Here is a 23,191-nt window from a genome sequence, read left to right as displayed (position 1 = left end):
ACAAATATTTCGATTCAATTAGCTTTATTGGCATGACGTAACAATGTACATATTGCCAATGCCACACAAACATTTCTTATCAAGCAATTAGCACAGTGGTAAATAATTCTACCACAGAGGATCTGTATTTAAAAGCATGTCCAACAGTCTATGTTGAGAGAAATTATACCAGTTGTTGAGTGCATGCATCTTTCTCATAAAATATCGGGGGTTGAACATGTATATCAGGTTACACACACCCAGTGCGTTTACATGCACAGTAATAATTATAGATTAAACTGATTATGGCAGTAGGCAGATTATGCAATAATCATGTAAAAAACATCTGTTTATCTTCATCGGCGTAAAGTCAAAATCGAAGTAAGCATACGCCAACTAAAACACCAGCAATCTTTCGAATTATGCAGATCTAAACACCGGCGTTCCAGCTGTGCATTTGATCTGTGGATGTGCTAGCACTAGTTTAGAGAGCCTACCTCTTTGAAGTGAGTTCCGAACAACTGAATGTATGCGTTTAGTAGTTTTAACAAACAAACTTTATATGTCCGAACTCAGAATCAAATATGCATCCCAAAAATACCACAGTCGCTGTTGTAGAACGTTTATTTTGATTGCCGATTTTCTGCGTTTATCAGAGTGCCATCAAGCCTGATTTCAGATGTGTCCATGTAAACAGGATTATTAGGGAGAATCGTTCTTCTTGCAATACATATAGGTTAACTAACATAACATTTTAGTCGAACTGTTATATTAATCTGACTATCCACAATAATGTCATTATTGTGTGCAGGTAACCATACTCATGGTGTGAGCGAATATATTTTCTGAGACCAACTGTTTGTGACATGTTAAGGCCATGATCAGGGCCGCCTGACTACTGCATTTTGGGCCACGGGGCAACGACCTCCAGGGGCCCACTGAGGGGGTCAGGAAATCAGCTAACTTCCTGCATTTCAACACATATTGCCATGGTGCAGAGAGAAAAATGTAGTTTCAAAGCACATTTCCTGCAATTCTACACTGTTGCCACAGGCCAGGGGAAAATGTGCTGTTTTACAGCTCATCTCATGCTTTTGTTTACATTTTGCAATGAGGCTGAGACAAAATGTTGCAGTTTTAAAGCTAATTTCCTGCAATGCTACACATCTTTCTATCATATGCTATCTGGGGGCCCCTGACCCTGGAGGCCGGGACCCCGGGGTACGTGCTCTGCATCCCCGTTTGGTAAAAAATGAAAAGGCCAAAACAAAATGCACACAGCAGGAACTCAAAATCCAAAAACACCTCATGGCCATCTAAAAAACATTTTAAATGAAGTGCTTAATAAAATAGACTAGTATTATACAGCATATACAGAACTCACATTTCATTCATTCATTCTGAGCAGCACATCTGTCCAGTGAGGAGACATGAGTTGAACAGTTTTAAACTAGGCAGTATTTTAGTCCCTAATCTCTGGAGGCATGAGACAGCAGGCACAAACTGTGCTGTATGAGTGCCCAATCTCTTCGTGGTCAAACTGCCACTGAGCTGATTCCCTCACCGCGGGATCATTACAGCTATTAGATTTAAAATGGAAACACTGTCTCTCCGCCTCAGATAGCCTAGTGGTTAAAAGCGTTGGGCCAGTCGCTGGTTCCAATCCCCGAGCCACCAAGGTGGGAAAATGTTGTTCTGTCCTTGAGCAAGGCAGTTAACAACTGCTCCCTGGGTGCTGATGACGTGGATGTCCATTAAGGAATCCCCTCGCACCTCTCTGATTCAGAGGGGTTGGGTTAAATGCAGAAGACACATTTAGGTTGAAAGCATTCAGTTGTGCAACTGACTACCTATCCCCCTTTCCCTATTTTGTGCATGTCGTCATAACTCTCACTCGTGTAAAATGTATGATTGTCATATCTTTTCAAAAATATTTTCCACCCATCTCCATTGTGTCAAGACAAAAGTGTTGCTTGGTGACTGACTGACAACCTACTGCCATTTCTTCATCATCAGGCATATGTAATAGCAGAGAGACATTTCTTGAGACCTGGTGTGGGGAGATAACATTTATTGCCTTCCGATATTCAATTGAAAATAAAGCTAGGACCCAATACATTATAGCTGTGTAGGTGAAGCAAAATGCCGTTTTGAGTGTAAAATGCATTCTGTACATTTCCATTTGAAAGCCATGAACATTGTGGCCGCTCTAATCCTGCCTCTGTTCCCTGAAGAGCTGTTGAATCCTGCAGTCTTTTCCTCACCCCATTGTCTTCCTTCCCCCTCACATTTTTGTGTTATTCTTTCCTCAGCTTATCTTTCCTCTCTTCTATGCCCTCTTATCCAACAGCAGTTTACAGATCAATAAACTCAACAAATCCCTTTGACAAACAAACAAATAATTCTAGGAGAAAAACAAGAAAGGGAGACGCCCCACGTAAATCACATTTGCCAATGAACTGGCTTTCAACCAAGAGGTTTATCTCCCTTGTGGCCAAGATGACACCAGTGCTGTGTCATGTCGGTTTTCCTCCCCTCTGCCCTGCTCACTTATAGACATGCAGAGACAGAGCACATGTAAAATGCAGAGAAAGTACAACTTAACAGTATGCAACAGTTATAACCTATTAACACACACTTCTCTCCTTTCTATATTTCCCTTTATTTCCCCATATCTATATCTAAACACACTCATTATCGAATTCTCCCCCAGAATCGCTGTCCCTTTTTCTTCCATCCCTAAATTACTCTCCAAGGCTGTGGTTTGAGAACACACCCCCAATTACAGTGCCTTCAGAAAGTATTCATAACCTCTGAAATATTCCACATTGTGTTATAGCCTGAATTCTAAATGGATTAAATAGATTTTGTTTCCCCATCTACATACAATACCCCATAATCACATGACAAAGTGAAAACATGTTTTTAGAAATGTTTGCAAATGTATTGAAAATGAAATACAGAAATATCTCATTTACAAAAGTATTCACACCGTGTCAATACATGTTAGAATCACCTTTGGCAGCGATTACAGCTGTGAGTCTTTCTAGGTAAGTCTCTAAGAGCTTTGCACATCTGGATTGTACAATATTTGCACATTATTATTACAAAAATTATTCAAGGTCTGCCAAGTTGGTTGTTGATCATTGCTAGACAACCATTTTCAAGTTTTGTCATAGATTTTCAAGCCGATTCAAGTCCAAACTGTAACTATAGGCCTCTCATGAACAGTCAATGTTGTCTTATGTTGTCTTGGTAAGCAACTCCAGTGTATATTTGGCCTTGTGTTTTAGGTTATTATCCTGCTGAAAGATTAATTTGTCTCCCAATGTCTGTTGGAAAGCATACTGAACTAGGTTTTCCTATATGATTTTGCCTGTGCGTAGCGCTTTTCCATGTATTTTTATTCTATTACTTTAGTGCCTTGTTGCAAACAGGTGTCACGACTCCCACCGAGGGTGGCTCCTCTTTCTGTTCGGGCGGAGCTCGGCAGTCGTCGTCACCGGTCTACTAGCTGCCACCGATCCCTTTTCCCTTTTCTGTAGGTTATGTCTTATTGGTTACACCTGTTTCTTGTTTAGGTTTTTAGTTGGGCTATTTAAGCCGGTAAGGCCCGCCTGCTCTTTGTGCGGGCTTTTTTCCCCCCTGTTTTTTGTGTGTGGTAGTGCGTTTCAGTTTTGTTTTTTCTCCAGACTGGTTAGGTCCTGTTTTTGGGCCGGTCGTTTATGTGTGCCCTGTATTGGCGTGTACTAATTTCTCTATGCTGGAAATTAAAGCATTGTTCTGTACCTTCTGCCTCCTGCGCCAATCTCCGCACCCACTACGCGTCACAACAGGAAGCATGTTTTTGTTTTTATTTTTTATTATTCCTTCTTTTTACTCTTGTCATTTAGGTTAGTATTGTGGAGTAACTATAATGTTGTTGAGCCATCCTCAGTTTTCTATCACAACCATGAAACTCATGTCACCATTAGCCTCATGGTGAAATCCCTGAGCAGTTTCTTTCCTCTCTGGCAACTGAGTTAGGAAGGATGCCTGTCTATCTTTCTAGTGATTGGGTCTATTAATACACCATCCAAAGTGTAATTAATAACTTCACCATGCTCAAAGTGATATTCAATGTGTGCTTTTAAAATGTATACTCATCTACCAATAGGTGCCCTTCTTTGCAAGGCATTGGAAAACCTACCTGGTCTTTGTGGTTGAATCTGTGTTTGAAATCCACTGCTCGACTGAGGGACCTTACATATAATTGTATGTCTGGGTACAGAGATGAGGTAGTCAATCAAAAATAATGTTAAACACTAATATTGCACACAGTGTGAGTCCATGCAATTTGTGACTTGTGAAGCACATTTTTACTCCTAAACGTATTTAGGCTTGACAACAAAGGGGTTGAATACTTATTGACTCAAGACATTTCAGCTATATATTTATATTAATTAAAAAATTAAAAATCTAAAAACATGGGACCGACTGAAATAAAAGATACCAGAAATGTACAAAAAGCTTTTTTCTCTCAAATTTTGTGCACAAATTTGTTTACATCCCTGTTAGTGAACATTTCTCCTTTGCCAAGATAATCCATCCACATGACAGGTGTGGCATATCAAGAAGCGGATTAAACAGCATGGTCGTTACACAGGTGCACCTTGTGCTGGGGACAATAAAAGGCCACTAAAATGTGCAGTTTTGTCAGTCAATACAATGCCACAGATGTCTCAAGTTGAGGGAGTGTGCAATTGGTATGCTGACTGCACAAATGTAAATGTTAATTTCTCTACCATAAGCCGCCTCCAACGTCATTTTAGAGAACTTGGAACTATGTCCAACCGGCCTCACAACCGCATACCACGTGTTACCACGCCAGCTCAGGACCTTCAAATGTGGCTTCTTCACCTGCGGGATCGACTGAGACCAGCCACCCGGACAGCTGATGAAACTGAGGAGTATTTCTGTCTGTGGTACAGCCCGTTTGTGGGGAAAAACTAATTCTGATTGGCTGGGACTGGTTCCCAAATGGGTGGGCCTATGTATGTTGCATATTGCATTTATATTTTTGTTCAGTATAATTCCACTTTGACATTATGGGTTATTGTGTCTAGGCCAGTGACAAACAATCTATATTTAATCCATTTTAATTTCAGGCTGTAACACAAAATGTGGAAAAAGTCAAGGGGTGTGAATACTTTCTGAAGGCACTGTATTTTGTGCTAGCATAGACTAGCAGATGCTGCTATATACCCTTTTCACTTGCTTGATCACTGAATATTTCATATTTAACTATGACCTTCAGATCAAAGCCAAACGGTAACAAGAAAACCTTTTCTTGTTCCACTACAGACGAGGGAAATCATGGAGAGCTCTGGCACTGTGCCACCATAGCATTAAACATTATTTCCTCTGTCGGCACATTTCCATCCACAGTTTTAAGAGTAAAGTCATATCGTACAACAACAAAAAAATCACAACAGCTTAGATGGAAACAGGAAGTTTCAGTACAATTTTATAAATGCCGACAGAATTTGTTCATTTGACATGGTGGGATCATTTTGTGTCTGTAAAATTAAGTATGCGAGAAATAGCGGTAGAATTGCCATTATTCACAAATATTGATATAATAACCATCATATTGAAGCAAACTTAGAGTCATTCAATATGGCGGTTGGTCTATGACTCAGGAAACTATACCATTTATTATGCTAAAGATTAAATAAGTTATGATGAACTTCATAGGGTTGTGAACGTGGACGATGATGAGCTTGATGCTCCTTTCCAATAAATATCAAGGGTCTTGACATGATGAACAATGCTTGACTGCCATTTAACAAATAAAACAATTCTTGCTCTTATCCATAATAATCTCAACATGTAGACTAGCCTACCTGCACTGTATCTGCAAGCTGTTGGCTAGAGTGCACGTGCCAAAACCAGAGTAGACCAATTTTGACCTATCTGTTCCTGTCTTATATTTCCTTCCTCAGTTTTGCTAAAACAGACAAGTCCGTGCAATGAAGGGGTTAGTGGTGGGGAGGGATGTCCATTAGTGGGTTAACAAAGTGTGAGAGTCTGTCATGTCAGCTTCCTCTCTGGTGCCTTCTAGCCCTGCACCTCTCTCTCCTTATCAGGGAAATTGGAGGAAGGAGTACCCAATAACAGATTACTGCACCACTCCTCAGGGCTCCATGCTAAGCAAATCTAAGTGCGGCTTTGGTCATTTTTCCATGTACTGTAGTTTCCAGTATTGGGCTATTGTAGGATAAATAGGAGTACCCAATACAGCCAAGATATATATGGTATATACAGTTGAAGTAGGAAGTTTACATACACCTCAGCCAACTACATTTAAACTCAGTTTTTCACAATTCCTGACATTTAATCTTAGTAAAAATTCCCTGTCTTAGGTCAGTTAGGATCACCATTTTTTTTTAAGAATGTGAAATGTCAGAATAATAGTAGAGCTTTTATTTCTTTCATCACATTCCCAGTGGGTCAGACGTTTACATACACTCAATTAGTATTTGGTAGCATTGCCTTTAAATTGTTTAACTTGGGTCAAATGTTTTGGGTAGCCTTCCACAAGCTTCCCACAATAAGTTGGGTGAATTTTGCCCATTCCACCTGACAGGGCTGGTGTAACTGTGTCAGGTTTGTAGGCCTCCTTGCTCGCACACACTTTTTCAGTTCTGCCCACAAATTTTCTATAGGATTGAGGTCAGGGCTTTGTGATGGCCACTCCAATACCTTGACTTTGCTGTCCTTAAGCCATTTTGCCAGAACTTTGGAAGTATGCTTGATGTCATTGTCCATTTGGAATACCCATTTGTGACCAAGCTTTAACTTCCTGAATGATGTCTTGAGATGTTGCTTCAATATATCCACATAATTTTCCTACCTTATGATGCCATCTATTTTGTGAAGTGCACCAGACCCTCATGCAGCAAAGCACCCCCACAACATGATGCTGCCACTCCCGTGCTTCACGGTTGGGATGGTGTTCTTCGGCTTGCAATTCTCCCCCTTTTTCCTCCAAACATAACGATGGTCATTATGGCCAAACAGTTCTATTTTTGTTTCATCAGACCAGAGGACATTTCTCCAAAAAGTACGATCCTTGTCCCCATGTGCAGTTGCAAACCATAGTCTGTATTTTTTATGGTGGTTTTGGAGCAGTGGCTTCTTCCTTGCTGAGTGGCCTTTCAGGTTATGTCGACATAGGACTCATTTTTACTGTGGATATAGATACTTTTGTACATGTTTCCTCCAGCATCTTCACAAGGTCCTTTGCTGTTTTTCTGGGATTGATTTGCACTTTTCGCACCAAAGTACGTTCATATCTAGGAGACAGAACGCGTCTCCTTCCTGAGCGGTATGACGGCTGCGTGGTCCCATGGTGTTTATACTTGCATACTATTGTTTGTACAGATGAACGTGGTACCTTCAGGCGTTTGGGGAAAAAAAAACATTTTCTGAGGTCTTGGTTGATTTCCCCATGATGTCAAGCAAAGAGGCACTGAGTTTGAAGGTAGGCCTTGAAATACATCCACAGGTACACCTCCAATTGACTCAAATGATGTCAATTAGCCTATCTGAAGCTTCTAAAGCCATGACATCATTTTCTGGATTGTTCCAAACTGGTTAAAGGCATAGTCAACTGAGTGTATGTAAACTTCTGACCCACTGGAATTATCATACAGTGAATTATAAGTGAAAGAGTCTGTCTGTAAACAATTGCTGGAGAAAAATTACTTGTGTCATGCACAAAGTAGATGTCCTAACCGACATGCCAAAACTATAGTTTGTTAACAAGACATTTGTGGAGAGGTTGAAAAACAAGTTTTAATGACTCCAACATAAGTGTATGAAAACGTACGACTTCAACTGTATGTAATTAATTAGATCTATATCAATGACCACATCACATTCACCGGGCTGCCAGTAGAAGACTAAACATTTCATGTTACAATAGTTATGTGTGGCCGTTTTCCAGAAGATCACCACAAAAGAAGCTCATATAAGGTGCATTTTGTGCAGCATGAACAGATTATTTGGTTGGCAAAATGAACATGGCATTGGGACAGCAATATACCCTGCTGCAAATTAGGTTTCTGTTACGTCTCACTGTTGTTCCCATGGGATGCTGACTGGGAGGGAAGAAGAGAGTTCCTGAGTGAAAGAACGACTCAGTTCACTCAATCTGTCTCAGCAGATTGTGTGCAAAATGCACATTCTATACCCTCCCCATTAGCTCAGGGCAAGATGCTCATCAGTGTCCCTGAACGTCAACAAAACATATTAATGCTTGCTGTTGAGGGAATTTGACATTCTCTCATCTTCTTTCTGTGCTTCATAATTTTAGTTATTTTTATGAGAATATACATTTGACACTATACTCAATAACACGACGATCAGTAACTCTTGTAGTAGATTGGAAAGAAATCCTACTTTTTGAAATAAAAAGATAAGTCAGTTTTCTAAGTTTAAAAACGAGTTTAGGGTCACAAAGCCAGCACGCACTAAAAATAAATAGCAGAATAATCAACTATGTTAAAATGTTTTACTTGAACCAAAGCATTAATTTTTAATTCCATTTCAGAATGTGAAACCTAACCTGGTGGAAACGGGGATGTAGGCTAGTATGTACCAGAGGAAAAGTCACGGCTCCATGATGATAGCAGACAGCCATGTTCAAAAGCTTGGGATGAGATGTCAGGTTGTTTTGTTGTTGAAAAGCATCAGATCTTTTTTTATTTACAGGCTGACACAATTACTGTATAATTGTATAATCAACGATTAAGGATGAAGACCGTCATGAAAATAAAATAGCTGCCATAATAAATACTTATTTTCCACCATATTTTGCAAATAAATTCATAAAAAAATCCTACAATGTGATTTTCTGGATTTTTTCCCCTCATTTTGTCTGTTGAAGTGTACCTATGATGAAAATTACAGGCCTCTCTCATCTTTTTAAGTGGGAGAACTTGCACAATTGGTGGCTGACTAAATACTTTTTTGCCCCACTGTATATTACATACACACACACACACACCTCTCGTCAAATATCAGCTCCAAAATGTCAAATCAGTTTTGAGGCTGTGAATTATAATTGTTTTGCCTGCACTCATTTTACTTTTTTCTATTCTTATCAGAATAGCTCTGCTACAGCATAGCAACGGGATAGCCTCTGCTGAAGGCCAAATTCTATCATGCAGATTTAATGACATTGTCCCCCGTCATTGAATTCCATAGACATACATTGCTTAATTACATGTATGGGAATTGGCCTATATGAATAGGGATGAATTTAAATGTTTCCTATAGAAGAAATATGGACATCATGGCAGCTATTAAAAGGGAACAGTTGAGATTATGGGGAAATTAAGACTAAAGGTGAGGATCTAACAGTTCACCTGACAGGACAATCGAAGCATGACTGTGGATTTTTTTTGTGCATTTTATATTGACTGTCTCCTTGCTCTGCCATTGAGGAACTAGAGCAATAACACTTGTAGTTGTTTGGAACACAGCAGTCCAGCCTTTACACAATTATGGTTGTTTACGCAATCAAAAAACTGCCCAATATACAGTGCCTTGCGAAAGTATTCGGCGCCCTTGAACTTTGCGACCTTTTGCCACATTTCAGGCTTCAAACATAAAGATATAAAACTGTATTTTGTGAAGAATCAACAACAAGTGGGACACAATCATGAAGTGGAACGACATTTATTGGATATTTCAAACTTTTTTAACAAATCAAAAACTGAAAAATTGGGCGTGCAAAATTATTCAGCCCCCTTAAGTTAATACTTTGTAGCGCCACCTTTTGCTGCGATTACAGCTGTAAGTCGCTTGGGGTATGTCTCTATCAGTTTTGCACATCGAGAGACTGACATTTTTTCCCATTCCTCCTTGCAAAACAGCTCGAGCTCAGTGAGGTTGGATGGAGAGCATTTGTGAACAGCATTTTTCAGTTCTTTCCACAGATTCTCGATTGGATTCAGGTCTGGACTTTGACTTGGCCATTCTAACACCTGGATATGTTTATTTTTGAACCATTCCATTGTAGATTTTGCTTTATGTTTTGGATAATTGTCTTGTTGGAAGACAAATCTCCGTCCCAGTCTCAGGTCTTTTGCAGACTCCATCAGGTTCTCTTCCAGAATGGTCCTGTATTTGGCTCCATCCATCTTCCCATCAATTTTAACCATCTTCCCTGTCCCTGCTGAAGAAAAGCAGGCCCAAACCATGATGCTGCCACCACCATGTTTGACAGTGGGGATGGTGTGTTCAGGGTGATGGGCTGTGTTGCTTTTACGCCAAACATAACGTTTTGCATTGTTGCCAAAAAGTTCAATTTTGGTTTCTTCTGACCAGAGCACCTTCTTCCACATGTTTGGTGTGTCTCCCAGGTGGCTTGTGGCAAACTTTAAATGACACTTTTTATGGATATCTTTAAGAAATGGCTTTCTTCTTGCCACTCTTCCATAAAGGCCAGATTTGTGCAATATACGACTGATTGTTGTCCTATGGACAGAGTCTCCCACCTCAGCTGTAGATCTCTGCAGTTCATCCAGAGTGATCATGGGCCTCTTGGCTGCATCTCTGATCAGTCTTCTCCTTGTATGAGCTGAAAGTTTAGAGGGACGGCCAGGTCTTGGTAGATTTGCAGTGGTCTGATACTCCTTCCATTTCAATATTATCGCTTGCACAGTGCTCCTTGGGATGTTTAAAGCTTGGGAAATCTTTTTGTATCCAAATCCGGCTTTAAACTTCTTCACAACAGTATCTCGGACCTGCCTAGTGTGTTCTTTGTTCTTCATGATGCTCTCTGCGCTTTTAACGGACCTCTGAGACTATCACAGTGCAGGTGCATTTATACGGAGACTTGTTTACACACAGGTGGATTGTATTTATCATCATTAGTCATTTAGGTCAACATTGGATCATTCAGAGATCCTCACTGAACTTCTGGAGAGAGTTTGCTGCACTGAAAGTAATGGGGCTGAATAATTTTGCACGCCCAATTTTTCAGTTTTTGATTTGTTAAAAAAGTTTGAAATATCCAATAAATGTCGTTCCACTTCATGATTGTGTCCCACTTGTTGTTGATTCTTCACAAAAAAATACAGTTTTATATCTTTATGTTTGAAGCCTGAAATGTGGCAAAAGGTCGCAAAGTTCAAGGGGGCCGAATACTTTCGCAAGGCACTGTAAATTGCAATCTGGGTCAGGTGGGCATAATTTGAAAGCTTGTTCTATTGCCAATATGACTAGCAAAGTTATAAAATATGATCTTATAGTGTTATGCTTTCACAAGGCAATTCAGAGAAGCAGGTCGTAATTTGTGAGCATAGAATGTTGTCATGAGTGCATTCAGATGCATGGTCCACAGCAAATGTTCTTCACAATACAACAAACATGGACTCATTCTGTTCAGTACAACCCAGGGTATAACCACATAACATATTGTAACTGAACAAACATAGTGATCATAAACATGAACACTGTATATTACAAGTTTCATATGGTAATGTGAAGTGCCCATTTGCACTCACGGTGTTTGGCTTGCTTGTATAACATCAAAGCCGTATTTATTAAAAGTTGTCAATGTCTCATCTTTGAAAATACATAGAGCCCTCGTAATTTATTTTTTACCTTTATTTAACTACGCAAGTCAGTTAAGAACAAATTCTTATTTTCAGTGACGGCCTAGGAACAGTGGGTTAACTGTCAGTTCAGGGGCAGAACGACAGATTTGTACTTTGTCAGCTCTGGGATTCGATCTAGCAACCTTTCAGTTACTGGCCCAACACTCTAACCACTAGGCTACCTGCCCAATTAGCAGGAGGGATGGGGGCAACTTCTTGCCCTACTCGGTGCTCAAGTTCAGAACGGCTGTCTGTCAAAACCAATATAGAGCTGTGAAGCGCAGAGCCAGAGCTCTGATTTCACGTATAGCATGTTACTGTACAGCGTTCCAATTTAGAAGCTTATTAGTGTCCAAATCTGCCATTTTCAAACTGCATACAGGTACGAGTGGACGATTACTGCAAATAAACAACCCATTGAAAAGCTAAGCATAGTCAAGGTCCGAGAGAAAAACACCAGCATCACTTTTGTTATTTTGACACAAAAGTAGTCTATCCAACTATGTTTTTTTCTCAGAATGGTTGGAACCCCCAGAAGGATGCAAAAGTTTAAACCTCCAATACCACAGTTGCAACATTCCATTTGAAGAGGATGTGGTTAGTCAGCTGGAGTATCAACAATAACTACGGCATGTTTTTTCAGCTTAATTGTTCAAGAAAAAGTTAAAATATTGAAAACGCTCTGTTCGATATGTGGGGCAGAATAAATCCTTGAGTTTAATGGCTTACGAAAGCACTGAAACAGATACTTTAAAGATTTCATACCAATAGCATAGTATTTTGTGCACTCATATCAAACAAAATAGATGATATACTATCAGCCATGGCTCAATCTCCGTCTAGCCAGAGAAAACCTCAATAAGCCAGCCTTGGGTTTAATTGCTGAGTGCTCTGAGCTTACTGCCTCCCCCTCCCTTCACAGCTCCTCTAACTGACTATGACATTTTGCAGTTCTTCTGTCAAAGGACTCCGTAATTGGGTTCATTGATTAAAGCCCAGTTATTAGTGACAACAACACCGCTGTATGTAATAGTCCAGACAGCATAAACAGAGACAGCTGGTCTCCACTGGCTGCTCAGTATCTTCAGACACCAAACTGACATGATCTATCCATTTTTGACAGCCAGCTCAGTGAGAAACTGTACACTGGAGCACCATCAATTGGGAGTGGACCATAGAAATAAGATTTTCCAATGAAACATTTTTTTAAATCAAAATCTTTGACATACAATAAGCCAAGAGAAAATAGTTCAATTTCTGTTAACAAGATTTGATATGAAATGAAACATAGGAAGCCACACCTTGTGTTCCTAGTATCAGGTTTGTCTGAAAACAAAGCAAGCCCTTAAACTGGGCGCGGGTAGGAGACGGTACAAAAATAAAATATAAATCCCCATCCCTCCTCAGAAGGGGATCATGCAACACAGTCGAATGACAAACTGAATAAAGCCCTTTACCACAATCACTCTTTAGCGTCCATGCCCTCTTTTAGCGTCCATGCCCTCTTTAGCGTCCATGCCCTCTTTTAGCGTCCATGCCCTCTTTTAGCGTCCATGCCCTCTTTTAGCGTCCATGCCCTCTTTTAGCGTCCATGCCCTCTTTTAGCGTCCATGCCCTCTTTTAGCGTCCATGCCCTCTTTTAGCGTCCATGCCCTCTTTTAGCGTCCATGCCCTCTTTTAGCGTCCATGCCCTCTTTTAGCGTCCATGCCCTCTTTTAGCGTCCATGCCCTCTTTTAGCGTCCATGCCATCTTTTAGAGTCCATGCCCTCTTTAGCGTCCATGCCCTCTTTTAGAGTCCATGCCCTCTTTAGCGTCCATGCCCTCTTTTAGCGTCCATGCCCTCTTTTAGAGTCCATGCCCTCTTTTAGCGTCCATGCCCTCTTTTAGCGTCCATGCCCTCTTTTAGCGTCCATGCCCTCTTTTAGCGTCCATGCCCTCTTTTAGAGTCCATGCCCTCTTTTAGCGTCCATGCCCTCTTTTAGCGTCCATGCCCTCTTTTAGCGTCCATGCCCTCTTTTAGCGTCCATGCCCTCTTTTAGCGTCCATGCCCTCTTTTAGCGTCCATGCCCTCTTTTAGCGTCCATGCCCTCTTTTAGCGTCCATGCCCTCTTTTAGCGTCCATGCCCTCTTTTAGCGTCCATGCCCTCTTTTAGCGTCCATGCCCTCTTTTAGAGTCCATGCCCTCTTTAGCGTCCATGCCCTCTTTTAGAGTCCATGCCCTCTTTAGCGTCCATGCCCTCTTTTAGCGTCCATGCCCTCTTTTAGAGTCCATGCCCTCTTTAGCGTCCATGCCCTCTTTTAGCGTCCATGCCCTCTTTTAGCGTCCATGCCCTCTTTTAGAGTCCATGCCCTCTTTAGCGTCCATGCCCTCTTTTAGAGTCCATGCCCTCTTTAGCGTCCATGCCCTCTTTTAGCGTCCATGCCCTCTTTTAGCGTCCATGCCCTCTTTTAGCGTCCATGCCCTCTTTTAGCGTCCATGCCCTCTTTTAGCGTCCATGCCCTCTTTTAGCGTCCATGCCCTCTTTTAGCGTCCATGCCCTCTTTTAGCGTCCATGCCCTCTTTTAGCGTCCATGCCCTCTTTTAGCGTCCATGCCCTCTTTTAGCGTCCATGCCCTCTTTTAGAGTCCATGCCCTCTTTAGCGTCCATGCCCTCTTTTAGAGTCCATGCCCTCTTTAGCGTCCATGCCCTCTTTTAGCGTCCATGCCCTCTTTTAGAGTCCATGCCCTCTTTAGCGTCCATGCCCTCTTTTAGCGTCCATGCCCTCTTTTAGCGTCCATGCCCTCTTTTAGAGTCCATGCCCTCTTTAGCGTCCATGCCCTCTTTTAGAGTCCATGCCCTCTTTAGCGTCCATGCCCTCTTTTAGCGTCCATGCCCTCTTTTAGCGTCCATGCCCTCTATTTCTACATCACCATCAACATCATCCACCACCAATTCCAACTCCGGCATCTTCTCATACACCTTTTCAGAAGGCTTCACTGTCACTCCATCCCACGTGGATGTCTCCACCACCAGATCTGACCAGAGAGGACAGAACAGGTAAACGCGTGTGGGGGAGAAAGTTCAATCATTAATAAAAGTGCTGCAAATGCCTCGTGTTCAGGTGAGTTGACTTACGGCTAGTGTCTCCATCCAGACCCAGAATCTTCATGTAGCCGCAATGAGACAGCAACCTCACCAGGGTCTGAGCAGTGAGGCACACCATGTCCAGGATAGAGCAAATATTATGTCAGCATCTTGGTATAATGTGAGGAACACTCTGAAAATGTATTGTTTGATACCTTAGTATTAGTCTTGCAGACTACCGTTTAGACCAGCAAAAAAAACAGAAATCAAACAATAATTCAAGATTGCGTTCAGAAAGTGTAAGTTTACACTCTTACAAGATAGGATAAGAGACGGGCTGGCGGGTATCACAGTGCTTTAGAGTGCTGAGCCAGTAACCAAAAGGTTGCTGGTTTGAATCCCAGAGCCGACTAGGTGAAAACTAGTGCCCCTGAGCAAGGCACTCAACCCTAATTGCTCCTGCTAAATCGCTCTGGATAAGATGACAACATTTTTTAATGTAATGGAGAGGCCGGCAGGTTGCTCCAGGTTCATGACAGTGAATACACGGTAGTGTCCATTCTCACAGGGGTCTGCGATCCCAGCTGAACCAGGCAAGAAAAGCCCTGATTACAGCATCTCCAGGCTCCGCCTGAAGGCCACATTGAGGGTGCAGAGTGACCCTGGACAGAAAGAGAGAGAGAGAGAAACCGATAATTTTCACCACAGAAAAACAGACTACGCTGGCAGGCAGCATCTTGTGCCAGTACGCATATATATAGTACGCATAAGGCCATTTCTTTGGCCTTGTAAAGTGCAGTTTGCTTGGGTAATGAATGACACCCAGAGACTCTTGAGTGCGTATTCAACTGCTGAGCAAACCAAAACCTCTCCTCCAAATTAAGCTTGTCAGGAGCATGCCCACTACATGAGGTCCAGGAAATCCACATTTTATGCCCACACTGAAGTCTAATGAGGACACTCTTCAGGTTCAACATGCAAACTCTCCAACGAAGACAACCAGTTTGCTAAAATAGGGTCAGGACAGACATACAACATAAAATCGATAAATTGAGTGTATGCAGACAGCTGTGCATGGGGCTCACCAGTAAGTCCAACTTCCAGGGGACTTACACCACCCCCCACACACACACACACACACACACACACACACAAATTGACATGTTTGGATAGGTACACTTAATCAATAATATTTCATTCCAAAATTGACCGGGAAAAAAATAAACTACTGATGAAGCCATAGGTGGGTGGGTGGGTGTTCGCAGTGGCAGCTCACGTGGAGTGGGAGGCATTTTCTTCAAACAAGCGAGCGTGGCGAACGGCAGCCAGGGAGTTCTGCAAGAGCTTCATATCGACTGTGGAGAAGGGAGGCAGACAAAATCACTCAATATATCTGGCTAAACCTGCCTGACATGGATGTTTTAGTCCCTCACGTCAGCTATAATAGCAATACTTCAGCGACCGGCTTCTTTGATCAGAGGGTACAGACGGTAGAGGTGAAAGGTTAACAGCTAAACCATCCCCATATCTCTGGCTGCCTCCATCCACCCTTCATCCTTCCATTCATTGTGAGAGTGTGACTGTTAATCCTCGCTAAACTATATGTACTGTGCACATCAGGCTCCAGCTTGCGCATGTTGAGGGGCACGGTGGCAATGAGGATCTTCACAGTGGCGTCAGCTAAACTGATCTCAAAGCCTGTCTCATTAAGCAGCATGGAGAGTACTGGGGAAACATATTCAAATACATACTGTAGATTACCAATGTCATAATCTCAGAAATCCAGACCTAAAATTGTGCGTAATTGCATCAGATACTTGATTAGTTTCTGAGAGGAGATGAGGGGAGATGATGATAATGTAAAGAAAAGTGATGTGCATTTACCTTCCAAAGGGTCCGGTGTGCGTAGGGTCTCCACCACCTTGGTTGCCAGAGCGGTCTCTGTCTCCACTGGGAGAAACAGACATACTAGTGGTCAGTTTTGACCGTGTTCCATCCACTACCCCATTTCCTCAGAGTAGTGATTATCAAGTAATAGGGACATATAAATGCATTTAGGTAAAAACTTACCAGAAGGCAATATCTTCAGAATGACAGCAAGGTCTGCAACATTGTGTCCTGTTGTCATGGTGCCTTTCTTGTAGGAGCCCACCCGTCTCATTTCCTCAATTTCCTAGAGTTAGAAAAGTATGAAAACAATGTCATATTCAACTCAACTAACTTGTTTGAAATTCCTATATCCCTGCATTTGAGGATTCACCAAACTATTTCTCTGTTGAGATCAAATCTGACACGGTGGTACGTTCAGCCCCAGCTGAAACGATGACGTTGTCAATGACGTTGGTGATTTTGATGACCAGTGACAAGATGGATGACTAGAAGAGAGAGAGAGAGAGAAAAGGTTTTAAAACTACTGTCTGATGGCAGTTCTAATGTGCTAGTTTAATTGGTGTCAACCTGGATACTGGTTCAAAATGGGTTAAGAAACACGGGTCTATGAAGCACACAGCTGGAGTGATGTAACACATCGGGCACCACTAAACTATGGAGTAGGCTGCCACCAAGTGTCTGAAATCAAACTGCCATAAACACACACAACTTGTTGAGCACTTGAAATCCACATCACAGCCACAACAGTTCTTGCCCGTAAACATTGCAGACACATGCCAGATCTTACAACAATTAGTTATTTGTACGAAAAGAGAGACAACACTACATAAAGAGAGACCTAAGACAACATAGCATGACAGCAACACAGCATGGTAGCAACAACACGGTAGAAGCACAACACGGCAGAAGCACAAAACAGGGTAAATATTATTGGGCAGAAAACAGCACAAAGGGCAAGAAGGCAGAGACTACAAATATATCACACAAAGCAGCCACAACTGTCAGTAAGAGCGTCCATGATTGAGTCTTTGAATGAAGCGATTGAGATAAAACTGTCTAGTTTGAGTGTTCGTTGCAGCTCGTTCCAGTCGCTAGCTGCAGCGAACTGAAAAGTCGAGCGACACAGGGACAGACGTGTGTGCTTTGGGGACCTTTAACAGAATGTGACTGGCAGAACGGGAGTTGTATGTAAAGGATGAGGGCTGCAGTAGATTGTATGTGGAGGATGAGGGCTGCAGTAGATTGTATGTGGAGGATGAGGGCTGCAGTAGATTGTATGTGGAGGATGAGGGCTGCAGTAGATTGTATGTGGAGGATGAGGGCTGCAGTAGATTGTATGTGGAGGATGAGGGCTGCAGTAGATTGTATGTGGAGGATGAGGGCTGCAGTAGATTGTATGTGGAGGATGAGGGCTGCAGTAGATTGTATGTGGAGGATGAGGGCTGCAGTAGATTGTATGTGGAGGATGAGGGCTGCAGTAGATTGTATGTGGAGGATGAGGGCTGCAGTAGATTGTATGTGGAGGATGAGGGCTGCAGTAGATTGTATCTGTGGGGAGATGCAGACCGAAGCATTCCCTTGGGGAAGGGAAAAGGAGTTTACCATGAATGTTTAAGTACCATATTTAATGAAGCCGTTTGGCACCTGTTACTCTATCATTATCTGATGTAACTATGTACTGATGATCTTACCTTTGACCTGTATCAAATGTCTGCCAAGTGTTGAATGTTGTGCATTTAGTTTTTACTAGTTTTTAGGCTTCCATCCAATTGGCAACAGATTTTCATGTGAATATTCTAAAATCTGCATACAAACTAAATCAATTTTCTCATCAGAGATGTGTTTCCATCAAATTGACTTGTTATGGATAACAGTCTCTGAGTGATGACGTAGTGCACATAATAACTTTTGTGGTTCAATTCTCATGTACTGAATACAAAAATACAAGTTAAATGGGTTTCTATCCCATTCTCAACTCAACTGTTGGTTTTCTAAGAAGAAATGTTGCATTATACAGCAAATCTCTGGTCTTGGCACATGCTCTCTAGCCAACAGCTCACAAATACAGTGGGGGCAGGCTAGTCTACATGATGAGAGATTATTTGTTTGTTAAATGGCAGCCAAACATGGATCATCATGTCATCAGAATAAGACCCTGGATATTTATTGGAAAGGAACATCAAGCTCATCACTGTGCACTTAACCTCCCTGTAAAGTTCATGGCATATTTCATCTGTAGACAAATAAACCAGGTTTTCCCGAGTCGTAGTGAGAGGAGCACATTTTTTTTTGGTGTGAATCACAGTTTATTTTGATATGGTTAGTATATAAATATTTGCACATAAAGTCATTTCCACCGCCATCTCTCACATACTTCATTTTACCGACACAAAAAGATCCCACCTCGTCTAGCGTATTTTGTTTTGTCGACATTTGTAAAGTTAACAAATTTGCTGTTTCCATCAGACCTGTCGTAGTAACATGTTTTTATCCGTCATGGACTTTACTTACATAAGAAGGTAGAATGGAAACCTGGTAACTGCGATTCTGTAGCAACTGGGGTGTATTCATTACGATGATTCTGCTGCTAAATGTTTTGCAACAAAAACGATTTACTCCAAACAAAAAATTAGTTTATATTTGACAAATTCAAGTAGGCCTCTCCCCATTTGGTTCCATTTGCTTCTTGAAGGTAAACGGTTTCCATTGCAAAACAGTATGAATATACAACCCTGATGTTGTGACTTCTTGTAGCCTCTCGGGCTTGTGTTTAAAGAACATTTGGTATGGTGGGATTAATATAGAAGGGCCTTCTCAGAGAAGGCTTGTTAGACATTTTCTCTGCTCCTGTTCTGGAGGTGTCTCTCCTTTGCAACTTGTAATAAACCAGAGATTTTCTCAATGGCTACCTGCTTTTTTTCTTCACATGGAAATTCCCGTTACACTATTAAACAGCTAACCACATCATCTGATATAGCAACTGATGCCCAGTCGATTGACTTGGCATGCAACCATTGGTTGATGTATTGCTGCGCCGGCGCATCTAGTTCAGCAGGAAAGCGACCATTACCATAAGTGGATATTATTCCCAGCTTATATTACAGACACATAACTAAAAAAAAGACACTTGCTTCTGTAGTGTCTGGTCAGGCCACCTCACTTGAATTACTCCAGTTGTACAGTCTGCTGCTTGTGAACATGCTTAAAATAGTAAATGGTTATGTAAACACGTGTGCGCTTAGTCACGGACCTGTGCAACAGAGGTGGGGCCAAGGTCCTGGTTCCTCTTCAATAGGGCCTCACTGAAGGCTGTCTCATCAGGGGCAGGCTTCAGGCTTCAGGCAGGCTATTTCACACTGAGACAAGGGGAAATAGATATTTATTAACACAATTATTAACACATCATGTTGTATTCTGTAAGTAGCAACATCTTCCCATCAGTCCAATTATTTCTTGTAGAAGGAAACTTTGCATCTAAAGAGTGTTGTGGAGCAGGGTGGTGAGAAGAAATGTGGAAGCTCAAGGATGGTAATATTAACCACAACTTTGGTGTTTAATACAACAACATATGGCATTTCTTTGAAACTGAACAAGAATACTCACCAAGTAGAGGTCAAATGGGATGCGAGGGACAAATGGGCAAAATCTACAAATGGAGGAGATCATACATGGCCATTTCACAGATTAATTTACTAAATGCCAAATGCATTCAAATTTCAATGCATTTCCTGAGTTGGTTTGAGATTAAATATAAATGTACCTCAAACATTACTAAGGGCGCACACTTTGCAATGTTCAGTGTGGTGTTCAGAAGGGGCTTACCTTCAGAAGGTGCTTACCTACAGGTCCTCCCCCGCGAGCCCCAAAACGGCCACCTCGACCCCTCTCGCCTCTGGCAAATGAAGAAGTGACAACACATTCATAAACTTGATTTAAAGTGTTGAACACAAAGAAACGTATGATGTAACATTAAATGACGTTGAAAGTGACGTATTGGGGGGCCTCCCTGGTGGCGCAGTGGCTACGCTGTGCCACCAGAGACTCTGGGTTCGCGCCAGGCTCTGTCGTAACCGGCCGCGACTGGGAGGTCCGTGGGGGTGGTTTGGCCGGTAGGGATATCCTTGTCTCATCACGCACCAGAGACTCCTGTGGCGGGCCAGGCACAGTGCGCGCTAACCAAGGTTGCCAGGTGCACGGTGTTTCCGTGCGGCTGGCTTCCGGGTTGGATGCGCGCTGTGTTAAGAAGCAGTGCGGCTTGGTTGGGTTGTGTATCAGAGGACGCATCAACCTTCGTCTCTCCCGAGCCCGTACGGGATTGTAGCGATGAGCCAAGATAGTAGCTATTTAAAAAATAACTATTGGATAGTAGGGGTAAAATTCTACCAAAAAACGAAACCAAAAAAAAGTGACTATTAATAAACATATAAGGGGCGTGCTCTATCACAAGATAGCGTACGCTTAAGGCGCTAACGTCAGCTAGCTAGAACACCTCAAGCAAAGTTTTAACTAGTGGTGAAATGCGTTTGGTGATTTATTATTGAAAGCTATCTAAATCACATACGTGTAAATATATGTCCTTTACCTCATTGTGTGAGACGTTGTGGAAACTTCCTTGAAATCTACATGGAAAATGTGCACTTCTGCTGCTAGAAGTGTTCTAAATCAAATCAAATTTTTGTTGTCACATACACATGCAGATGTTAATGCGAGTGTAGCGAAATGCTTGTGCTTCTAGTTCCGAAAATGCAGTAATAACCAACGAGTAATCTAACCTAACAATTCCACAACTACTACCTTATACACACAAGTGGAAAGGGATAAAGAATATGTACATAAAGATATATGAATGAGTGATTGTACAGAACGGCATAGGCAAGATGCAGTAGATGGTATCGAGTACAGTATATACATATGAGATGAGTAATGTAGGGTATGTAAACATAAAGTGGCCCTCTACCCGGCTACGTTGGCTTGTTAGTGTGTGTGGATTCTTCTTCTTTGAGGTTTAATGGCAGACTACAACCTACTGTATATTGCTGCCACCTACTGTAAGAGGTAGTGAGACAAAAATATTATATTGCGGGAAAGGTGTGTGTGGGGGGGACCCCGACATCATACAAAAGACAATAACTAAATAAAAAACAAACTCACTCCTTCGGTCACAGTTCAAATAACATCCCTACACAGCCTCAGGGGCAAAATCCATAAGTCCCAAAACACATTCATCCACACTCACAACGATGCCTATTTTCTCAGATTTGCACTGTGCAGTTGATAACCAATGCAATAAACGCTACAGAGTCCACCTTAACATGCAACAGGCCAGATGCCTCTGTTGACAAGGAATATTCACTGGTGTCTCTATTCTTACTACCATTATGTCTTCCACTCTTCTCACCGGCTCAGGATAGGAGTCATGCCGGACAGCTGTTATTCTTGCCACCTTCACACTAAAAGGGCACTTCAAGAATTTAGGCCCATGTTCACCACTGCAATTGCAGCATTTATGCTCTGCTGGCATATGATACTCCTCCCATCGATACACACTTGACCAAATAATTTGCATTTATCACACTGCATGGGTTTGGGCATGAAGGTTTTTCAAATACACGTGAGAAGGGAGAAACTCTTCTTCAAAAAACAATAGAATGGATTGAGTGGGCTTCCTCACTCGTATCAAGCACGTGGGTCAGATGGTGAGCACCAAGCACTTGATCCAATTATTCAGTTATATCCTTTGCATTCACTTCTAGCACCACCCCAGACATAACCCACTTGATAGGCGCCCTGCTTCGAAGAGCCACACACTAAAATCCGATATCTTCTTGAAGTACAGAGCATTCTCCGTCTGTTCTACTGATACACAGAAAACCAAAATAAGCCCACTTCTTGTTACGCTCACCTTCTCCAACAAATTCATGATTTTCATAGACTTAAAACAAATCTTCCAGGTAACTCCATTAATCCAAAACCCTCACTCTGACCAAAAAAATATCCGAACTAGGCTTGGATTTACTAGCTTCTACTATCACTTTACTTTTCTTTCTAAAATGATCTGCTGAAATTGTTGCAACCCCTATTACTAACCTGTTCAACCTCTCTTTCGTATCATCTGAGATCCCCAAAGATTGGAAAGCTGCCGCGGTCATCCCCCTCTTCAAAGGGGGAGACAATCTAAACCCAAACTGTTATAGACCTATATCTATCCTAGCCTGCCTTTCTAAGGTCTTCGAAAGCCAAGTCAACAAACAGATACCGACAATTTCGAATCCCACCGTACCTTCTCCGCTATGCAATCTGGTTTCCGAGCTGGTCATGGGTGCACCTCAGCCACGCTCAAGGTCCTAAACGATATCATAACCGCCATCAATAAGAGACAATACTGTGCAGCCGTATTCATCGACCTGGCCAAGGCTTTCGACTCTATCAATCACCACATTCTTATTGGCAGACAACAGCCTTGAGTGTTGAGGATGATTGCCTCGCCTGGTGTCTTGTTTTGCACGCTTTGTACAAAATAATAAAATGGAGTACTACAGGATATTTCTTAACGTAGCTCTTTATTAGCTAGCTATAGCTACGTATCTCCAATCATGATCAACTGA

The 23,191-nt window shown here is 41.9% G+C and overlaps 1 protein-coding gene across 3 annotated transcripts; it reads right to left on the bottom strand.

The window, feature by feature from the left end:
* Window positions 1-12,322: 12,322 nt before the first annotated feature.
* On the bottom strand, window positions 12,323-20,573 carry LOC110486462 (interleukin enhancer-binding factor 2 homolog). Of its 3 annotated transcripts, XM_090195957.1 has the most exons (8): window positions 20,409-20,573; window positions 20,190-20,232; window positions 19,837-19,942; window positions 16,767-17,071; window positions 16,581-16,646; window positions 15,973-16,051; window positions 14,748-15,358; window positions 12,323-14,647 (listed from the first exon to the last, which is right to left on the bottom strand). In XM_090195957.1, exons 4-7 carry the CDS (start codon window positions 16,855-16,857, stop codon window positions 15,259-15,261), a joined length of 336 nt encoding a protein of 111 aa, XP_090052083.1. In that variant the 5' UTR covers window positions 16,858-17,071; window positions 19,837-19,942; window positions 20,190-20,232; window positions 20,409-20,573; the 3' UTR covers window positions 12,323-14,647; window positions 14,748-15,258. The 3 variants fall into 3 exon arrangements, with proteins under 3 accessions (XP_090052083.1, XP_090052089.1, XP_090052094.1); XM_090195963.1 differs by lacking the exon at window positions 20,409-20,573 and having other exon boundaries at window positions 20,190-20,315; XM_090195968.1 differs by lacking the exons at window positions 12,323-14,647; window positions 14,748-15,358 and having other exon boundaries at window positions 15,873-16,051; window positions 20,409-20,546.
* Between the last annotated feature and the right edge of the window lie 2,618 nt (window positions 20,574-23,191).

Source organism: Oncorhynchus mykiss, chromosome 2 (assembly GCF_057628025.1).
Source record: "Oncorhynchus mykiss isolate SJ-2025 chromosome 2, ASM5762802v1, whole genome shotgun sequence".
Taxonomy (NCBI): Eukaryota; Metazoa; Chordata; class Actinopteri; order Salmoniformes; family Salmonidae; genus Oncorhynchus; species Oncorhynchus mykiss.
Note: the sequence above shows the minus strand (reverse complement) of the source record. Positions and strands in the feature narration are given on the sequence as shown.

Coding starts and splice junctions, on each gene's coding strand:
- LOC110486462 (XM_090195957.1), bottom strand. CDS start 16,857: ATGAGACGGGTGGGCTCCTACAAGAAAGGCACCATGACAACAGGACAC. Junction 16,647..16,766: donor TCTGAAGATATTGCCTTCTG/GTAAGTTTTTAC, acceptor TGTTTCTCCCAG/TGGAGACAGAGACCGCTCTG. Junction 15,359..15,972: donor GAAAATGCCTCCCACTCCAC/GTGAGCTGCCAC, acceptor CTTTCTGTCCAG/GGTCACTCTGCACCCTCAAT.